The sequence below is a fragment of the Zootoca vivipara genome, chromosome 9 (genome assembly GCF_965207765.1).
Source record: "Zootoca vivipara chromosome 9, rZooViv2.hap1.1, whole genome shotgun sequence".
NCBI lineage: Eukaryota > Metazoa > Chordata > Lepidosauria > Squamata > Lacertidae > Zootoca > Zootoca vivipara.
The window spans coordinates 69,468,916-69,477,922 of NC_142592.1; the positions used below are offsets into that span (position 1 = coordinate 69,468,916).

Consider the following 9,007-nt stretch of genomic DNA (forward strand, 5'->3'; position numbering starts at 1 on the left):
TTACAGAATTCCGGGGAGGATGTTGGGATTTCTCTGCACTGGCGAAGCTACGTAGCCTGAGCCAGGCTGATGGTGTTATTGTGTCTGTTCCCAGGAGAACGTAAGTTCTTACCTCCTGGTGCTCACGTGATGTTTTCCATTGTACTCTGCACTCTTTTTACTTTCTCTTTTGGCTATGCAAGATGCCGGATGCTAAGCTGAATCTTTCTCTCTGCAATAAAGTAGCTAGACACTACTTATTGATTCCTGTGTGTTGTTCTTCAAGTTGAAGGCAATTGCAATTTGCTCTAGCTTCTGTTAGCTGTGTGGGGGCAGACTAACACCTTCCACCCTGGCTATGGAATGCTAACAACATTTGCTCCAATTCAGTGGTAAAATGTGGATTTTGCTCGGCGAAAGAGCTGGGGGAGAAACAAAACTGTTTGGACCTGGAGCTTCCAGGCATGCAACTGCGGTTGGAAAATGCAGAGGTTTGGCTGCATCTCCAGGGAACGCCATGGCTTCAGGAATCCCTTTCACCTGGTGCAGGTAGGCCTGGCTTACCCAATAGAGCAGGCACATGCAAAATCCGGCCTAATCTGGTCTGCCAGTCGGATCAATCCGGCCCCTGTTGCAGTTTATTTCCTGGGGTAAAATCCCAAAAACCCTCAACAACTTTGGTCAGCACTCACGCATGTTCACTCCATCAAATCTGGCCCTCTTTGAAAAAAAAAGTTTGGACACCCCTGCAATAGATCCTTGCAACTTCCTGGGAACAGCCTGGATCTGCAGCTGAAAGAACAGAAGCAGATCACAGCAGGTGACACAAATAATTCAGGAGAGCTGTTGCTTTGGGTTGTGAAAAGCAGCACACCAACACTCACCTGTTTATCCATTCATTCATGGGTTTATTCATTTTGAAAACTTTGATTTATTTATTTTATTAAAAAGTGTCACCATCAAGCTGTTTGCAGCATTAAGCTCCCATTTGGATGCAACTTCATATTCCAGCCAGGTTGAGAAACTCCGAGGAAACAGCGGCGAAGCAATGAGATGAATTTTGTGCACGTGATCCATTATGGGCGAAGTTAGAAGAAGAAGAAAATCAAATGGGGAGAAGATGCATTTTGTTTGTTACCAGCAAAGGACGGGTTGTGGGCTCTGAGATCTGGCAGGGGCAGCCCCCCCCCCATGCCCACGGGCACCCCTGGCATTGCCACCTGAGCCTGGCAGTCCTTAACAGCCCTCAGCTGCTACTCTTCCAGCGGCTGAGCTAGGAATCACTTCCATTTGTAAGAAACTTGGTCCCAGGTGGGGCCGGAACTTGCCTTTGCAGTGGCTTCAGTGACCGGAACTCACTCTGTGGCGGGGGTGTGCGAATCATGACCCACGGCCTGTAAATCTGCCCATGCCAAGCTGGGGCCCTTGTCCTCAGACGCCACCTTCCCGGCCGCACGGACCACGGAGGAGACGTTAGGCCCCAGATTGGGCGCTGGGGGGGAGTTGAGGCGTCCAGTCCCGTGGGCCTTGTTCCGGGAGGTATGTACCATATAAAGCGCATGGGAGCCTGTCCTTTGGGCCACCATGTGTGATGGGAGTTGGGTCTGGGGGTGGGCCAGGCCATGGGATGGGTCTGGGTGGTGGTCTTGGGGGGTCCCCAAGGTCCAGGTGTGTACCCGGCTGCTGGAGGGGTCTGGGGAGAGGTCTCAGGGGGCTGCCAAGGTCTGCTGGTGGGCCAGACCTCAGGAGGGGTCTGGGGGGAGGTCTTGTGGGGTGGCCAAGGTCTGGATGTTTGCCAGGCTGTTGGACGGCTCTGGGGGGTGGTCGCAGGGGGTGGCCAAGGTCTGGTGGTGGGCCCGACCACAGGAGGGGTCTGGGGGGTGGTCTTGTGGGGTGGCCAAGGTCTGGGTGTTTGCCAGGCTGTTGGACGGCTCTGGGGGGTGGTCTCAGGGGGTGGCCAAGGTCTGGTGGTGGGCCCGACCACAGGAGGGGTCTGGGGGGTGGTCTTGTGGGGTGGCCAAGGTCTGGGTGTTTGCCAGGCTGTTGGACGGCTCTGGAGAGTGGTCTTGGGGGGTGGCCAAGGCCTGGTCGCCCAGGGTGCTTTCGGGGGCCTGTGATATGGCATGTTCCCATTTTGTTCCAGTTGGGTCTGTGGCCTTGGAGGTGCTTGCGGCCGTGGCGTAGCCTGGGGCCGCGCCATTAGCGGTGGTTTGTTGATTTGGGAATGGTCCTCCTTGGTCGTCTTCCTGATCCAGTCGAGGTAGAACTGTGTGGAGGCGTAGACTGCCGGCTTCGTTTTCTCGCCGCAGGATGGCGGTCCCCAGCTGTAGATTCCAATCACCCAGTAGCGTTCGGACCTCTGCTCCCGGCACATGAGGGGGCCGCCACTGTCGCCCTGCAAGTGGGAGAGAAAAGGCTCCTGTGAGGAGGAGTGTGTTGACAGCCCCATGGCTCAGAGGTGGAGTTTGTGAAGACGTCATATGCGAACTCTGCCTGTGGCATTGGACCTGTAACTGCACTTTTGCTCGTGCAAGCAGTCCGTTGCTTTTCTCAGGATGAAGCAATGTGTAAGGAATGGAGTTGGAAGGGTCCCTGAGAATCCTCTAGTCCAACTCTTTGCAGCTGTCCCATATGGGGATGGAACCAGCAACCAGCACCACACTTGAACAAAGTCAGCTATTCAGGACAAAGAAGGGCTTTTTGTGTCTGCTGAGAACCAAAATGAGGTGAGCTGCTTGGAGGGCAGCTGTGCTCATCACTAGAACACCACCGTCAGTCTCTTGCGGCATCTCCAGAAATGTGGCCGCTGTTGGTGACACCCTTCCACTGTGGGATTTTCTCTTTCGACAAATATTTAACGTAGAATTGAGCTGACCTTCCTGGTGGTTTGGCCAGTAAAGGACTCCTATCCACCACTGAGGCAATGACCCCTATTTGGGTTGTGACTCCTTCTGAGCCCAGATGCTAAGGGAGGCAGCCTCTTGAGCAGAGCTTTGAGGGATGCTGAGGGCAAAGGGGATCATTTTCATCTGCCCTGTGTCTGTTAAGGAAGACCTCTGAACTCCAAGGAGGACATTCATGTTATGCAGATGTCTTATACTGAGTTTTCTGTTCTGGCCAGTTGCAGCTCTCCAAGGATTTGTCCTCAGAGGGGCCTTCTCCTTCTCTCACAGCTGCTGCCTGAGATGCTGCAGGCTGAATTGCAGGGAAATTTTGCATGTTCAGAGCAAGTGCTCTGCTGTTCCAGGATCACCAGAAAGTTTCGCGCCCCCCCCCCCGCAACCAAACCTGTAGCCTTGATTTTGTCATAGCTTCGCCCACCTGACAATTAGCAATGCCTTTTTCCAACCGTCCAGCACAGATGTTCTCCTCGAGGATATAGTTATACCAGAACTCGGGGCTGCTGCAAATCGCCTTGGGGATGATGTCAACGGGACCTTCCTGCATGATATCAGGCATTTTTTTGGCTGAGGGCAGAAAGGGAAAGTGGGGGGAGGGGGAGGATCAGTTCAGATTCCACTCCCCACCCCACGTGCACCGCCAGGACCAATGGAGAGAGGCATGAAGGCATGTGCAGCAGCATTCCCTCCCCCTCAAACCTAGTTGATGGACTGGGGGTGAGATCAGAGACAAGGATATGTTGGGCTGCAGAGTAGGGTGAGCTCCAGGTTTCTGGGGGCCCTTGGGGACCCCAAGACTCTCCCTCATCCCTCCCCCTTTAGAACAAAACACATTTGGACCCCTTGTGGTGTCAGGAAAATGCAGGCTTTAGTGTTTCACTCGTTCCTCTATTGTTTCCAGAGTATATCCCAGGGAATTTGGTGGGGTTCACTTGTTGCAATGGGTTAACCTGTCAACAGCCGCTTTCCTCGTTATTTTTCTATTTTTAGCTTCGATCTCCCTGTTCATACATCGCTTTGTGAAGGTTTTTTGAAAATTTGTGAAAATTCACCAGGCATTTTTCTATGTTTATTTTGGATCTCCCCGTTCATACATCAGTTTGTGAATGCTTTTTTAAAACCCATGATAATTCACCAGGCATTTGGATACAAATTTCTCCTAAGAGAAACCTTTCTGCAAAGCCATTTCCCCTAATATAATGCCTTTTTGTACATTATTTTCACAAATACAGGAAGTTTTTAATGCACAATCCGCTCTAGCACATCCCTCTTGGTACATGGCCATCCTATTATCTCTCCATCCATCCCAGTATTGCCTACACAGAGCGATAGCAGCATAAGACAGGAGTTTCCACCAGCCCTACCCAGAGATTGAAACTCATTCTTCTGCATGCAAAGCCATCATTACTGAGCTGAGTTTTGTGGGCAAGCATCTATGTCTGGAGAAGGTGCTCTGCCCAGAAGCCGTGAAGGGGAATGGCTCTCAAAACCAACCATCTCCATGCACACACCTGCCTCACGCCTAAGACTCAGGGCTTCTGATGTACACAGCCCAACCATAACTAGCAACTTAGAATCATAGAGTGGGAAGGGACCCCGTAGGGTCAACCAGCCCAACCCCCTGCAACGCAGGAATCAAGATTCAGGACTGCAATTGTGGCCACTGTAATTTCCATCATGACTACCATTGCTACTGTACTTCCCCTATTTTAAGACACCGTCTTATTTTTAATTACTGTAAGTACCTCCTTACCGCGGCCAGCGTTGCTGCTGCTGGGTCCCGCTGGCTCAGGGCGTGCAGCAAGCCTCCTCCTCCTGCCACGTTGCTGCTGCTGGATCAAGGAGGCAGCCTGCTGGGTCGGTGCTCAGCAGTGCCGTGCGGAGCGCCAGATCGAGGAGGCAGCCTGCTGGGTCAGCGCCGATCAGTGCCGGATCAAGGAGCCGGTCTGCAGAGTCAGCGCCCAGCAGCGCCGCACTGGATTGAGGAAGCGGTGCTCCGTGCGGTGCTGCTGGGCGCCGACCAGACAGGCCGCCCGATTGGTGCCCAGCAACGCCGTGCAGAGCACCGGATCGAGGAAGTGACCTGCAGGGTCGGTGCCCAGCAACGCCGAGCTGGATCGAGGAGCCAGTGCTTCATGCGGTGCTGCTGGGTGCTGACCCTGCAGCCTGTTTCCTCGATCCTGCCGGGTCGGCGCCGATTAGTGCCTCGCGGGGCACCGGATTGAGGAAGCAGCTTGCAGGGTCGGCGCTGATCAGCGCTGCACAGAGCACTGCCTCCTCAATCCAGTGTGGTGCTGCTGGGTGCCGACTCTGCATACGGCTCCTCGATCCGGCACTCTGTGTGGCACTGCTGGGTGCTGACCCGGCAGGCCGCCACCTCCTCCTCCTGCCGCGGCCGGCCTGCTGGGTCCCGCTGGCTGGCTGGGGCGCTCGGCGGTCTCGCTCCACGCGGCGCGGCACAGAGGTATGTCTTATTTTCGGGGTATGTCTTATATTTCACAAATCCTTAAAAATCCTGCTACGGCTTATTTTATGACTACGTCTTAAAATAGGGGAAACACAGTATTACGTTTCTTTGGTGAAACTGATTGGCAGGGAAGGTGTGGTCTGCAAATTTACTTAAGGCACACAGCCAGGCCGTTCCTTCTGGGGGGCCTGATTTCCCTGCTGATCTCACTTTTCACTTCCATGATTCCAAAACCGCTGACGTAGCAGTGACTGAGCAAGGAAACCACCACGCTGTCGTCTGGCAAGCAGGCTGGCTGGATATAGTCTGTGCAGTTGACTGGCTCGTTCAGCTCCACCAAGGAAATGTCGTTGTGTATTTTGCTGTAGGTAGAGTTCAAGAAGTGCACGTAGTGCTCGTGGTTCACCAGCCTCTTGATCGAGCGCCTCTGGGCATCGGGGCCGGGGTTGGAGACGCGGTTGGCACCAATCGACAAGCTGATCTCTGGTAATTCCCTGGAACAAAGAATGCAAACAGGGTGGGGTGGGGACTGTGCTCCTGAACAAAATGAAGGTCAGCAGAATTTGGGTGGATGTTGGAGTACAGGCAGCACAGCTGGGTCTGAGGAGAGCATAGATGCCAAGTTCCGGCCTGAGAAATAAGGGACTGGACCGGAATTAGCGCTGCTGCCATTTTGGAACTGGGCGGAGCATGCTCAGAAGCTACTTTTGATGCTGCTCTGCCCTGTTCCAAAATGGCCGCCACACCAGAAGTCACGCTGCGGCCATTTTGGATGAGCAAATGAACAAGTGAGAAAAGTCAAATTATATTTTTATATGAGTTACACAGATCTGTGCACAGGGCTTCTCTCTCTTCCCCCTCCCAAAGCAGCCCTTTCTCTCCCTCCCCCAAGCGCAGAGCGGGCAGCAGGGAAGGGAAGAAAGTGCCTTCAGAGGAAAAAAAGCTCGGCTGGAGGAGGAGAAGCTCAGGCTTGCATGAGACTGGCAGCAGAGAAAGGATTTTCTTTCTCAACCTGCGGTCGACCAAGATCAGTCCCGCGATTGGTAAGTCGATTGCGATTGACCTGTTGTATATTCCTGAAATAGACTATCTGGACCCTGAGTTCTGATCCAGGAAGGCGGTTCCTGGGCTCCTGATTCCGTTGTCCTAAGAGGATGGCTCTGAGTTTTGACGCACTGCAATACTGACAGCAGCCACCCCTCTGAAGGCAGAAGGTCGGACTCTGCTCCCATGAGATGCCCCTGCCCTGGATGTCAGGTTTGCAGACCCCGTGACAACACCTCTTGGGAACGCTTTGCTTACTTTGGTCTCTGAAAGCAGTGGGCTGCACTGAGGACCCATCGAGGGCTGATCAGGAAACCTCCACAGGTACTGAAGTATCCATTCTGTGTCAGAAGTTGGAAGCTGACCATCCAGGGCCACGTTCCGGGGAGAACGTTGCTGCCGCCCACAACCCGGAGGTTATGGCTGCCCGCCAGGGGACGCCTTCCGCAGACTCCGCTGGAAAGCAAGACACAGGTTGCCATACAGAGCCATTGCATATATTTCACCTCCCCCCAATTTGCTCCAAATACTGGACGGTCCCCTCCTCTTGGCTATCTTGGGAAGGCCGGCGTGTCCATTTCAGCGAACTAGGCAGCTGCCTAGGGTGCCAAAATGGAGGGGGCGCTGGGCAGCTGTGGCTGTCAGCTGTTGAGCAGCTTCAGGCCACTATCCTGAGGTGTGTGTGTGCCTCCGGAGAGCAGCCTGAAGCCGCTCAACAGCTGACACCCGCAGTGGAGGCAGCCGCCCCAGGCTCGCACTCCTCGTGCGAAGCTTCGGTGGCGCATGGGAAGCGCAAGCCTGGGGCCACCTCACCATGCCTCTCAGCGGTTTTTTATTTTATTTTAATTTTTTATTTTTATTTTTCCTACTTTTTATTTTTCTCTATTTTCTATTTTCTGTTTTTCTATTTTTTATTTTTTACTGGGGGGGGGGCAGAAGGTGATCTCACCTAGGGCGAAAAAAACCCTAGCACCGGCCCTGGATGTCCAGCTACACTTCTGGATGCCTCCCAAATGCCCATCACTCCCAGATGTTTAAGACAGAGGAGGGAACTTTTTCCAAGCCAGGGGCCACATTGTCTTTTGAGGGCCACATCTCAGTGGTGGGTGGGGCCAGAGGCAAAAGTGGACTGTTCAGCAAATCCAAATTAGTACGCTATTTTCTACCCCTCTCTCCCACCCTCCCTCTGTCCTCTATCTAGAAAAGAAATATTTCCTTTTGTCTGTCCCCCTGACTGGTCCACCATTCAGCTTCCTTAGGGGACCCAGATGGATTCTTATATTCCGAGAGAGGGACAAACATGCCCTCTGAGAACAGACTCTGTCTTTGACCCACCACAATGAAGGGGAGCGAGAGCAGCCAGGGGCCCCGTTGTGCCTCCCTCTTCTTCAAGACCACATCCAGAAGGAGTTGGTGGGTGGGTTTCCCCCTACTGCCTCCTTACCAAATCTGCCCTCTATCCCCACTTACTCGCAGGTGGTTTCCTTGGGATGGGAGGGCCGGAAAGCAGCGAGGGCCAGAACGGGGAGGAGCCACCACCCCATCCTTCTTCCAGCTCCAGGTGTTGCTGCTTCCTCCATGTTTTTCTGGAATCCATGACATCACAAAACGGAAGATCTGTCAGATCAGCAGGTGGAAAGTCTGACATCATCACAAGTTCCCTTCCCTTCCCTTCCCTTCCCTTCCCTTCCCTTCCCTTCCCTTCCCTTCCCTTCCCTTCCCTTCCCTTCCCTTCCCTTCTCTTCTCTTGAACAACCCTTCCATTTGAGAGAAGTGTTTATGTGCCCAGAAGCATGGAAAGAGCAAGGCTTGCAGCTGACTTTCTGCCCCATGGAGTGGGCATCTTGTCATGCTGATCCCCGCAGGCGTTGGCCAACAGCAACATCCATTCTTTGCAGACCTGGGTGCCCTTCCTTGTGCCTACAAGAGTGCCAGAGTGCCAAGGCAAGGCACCCATTATAGTCCTAGAAAGAGAAGCACTGGCTCCGTGCTCAAAAGCCTATGTTCTGGAGACAAGTTGTGTGTGCTAAGGGCTCCTTTCTGTTCCATGTTCCATGTGCCCCTTTCTCCCTGCATTGCCCATTCACACTCAAACTGTGTACAACAGCGGACCCTCCTAGGGTCCCTGTTTTCCAGGGACATTCCTGGATTTACGGGAGCTGACCCAGGTTCTGATTTGATCCTGGAATGTCCCGCTTTGCCTTAGGATATCCCTATTTCCATCAGAGAAATGTTGTAAGATAAGGAGTTATGTGACCCCCTGGGGAAAAGAGATAAGCAATCACACAATGTTTAGGAGATATACCTTGTTACAATCTAATCAAAAACTTAAGAAAGAATGGAAATGCTTCGATGAAAAAAATGGAAATGCTTAAATGATTATACGGTCACAACATCAAAACTGAAAGGGAAAATTCCGTGTTTTGAAGGTACTCAACACCCCAGCTTGTCGGGCAGAGCCCAGGGGTACTCACTGTCAGAAAGGAGAGAGATCCCAGCCACAAACTGGAGCAAAATGGCCATGAGTACTGTGACGACCCGTGTCCCACTCTGCCTTACTATCACTGCGACACAGGAATCCAGAGGGGAAAACACCCACCCTCTGGTCCTGCCGCCT

General features: G+C 53.1%; 1 protein-coding gene across 1 annotated transcript; it reads right to left on the minus strand.

The window, feature by feature from the left end:
- Positions 1-866: 866 nt before the first annotated feature.
- On the minus strand, positions 867-8,683 carry LOC132592763 (uncharacterized). Its single transcript, XM_088676517.1, has 5 exons — positions 7,861-8,683; positions 6,649-6,846; positions 5,557-5,840; positions 3,301-3,446; positions 867-2,374 (listed from the first exon to the last, which is right to left on the minus strand). Exons 1-5 carry the CDS (start codon positions 7,968-7,970, stop codon positions 1,253-1,255), a joined length of 1,860 nt encoding a protein of 619 aa, XP_088532643.1. The 5' UTR covers positions 7,971-8,683; the 3' UTR covers positions 867-1,252.
- Positions 8,684-9,007: the final 324 nt, after the last annotated feature.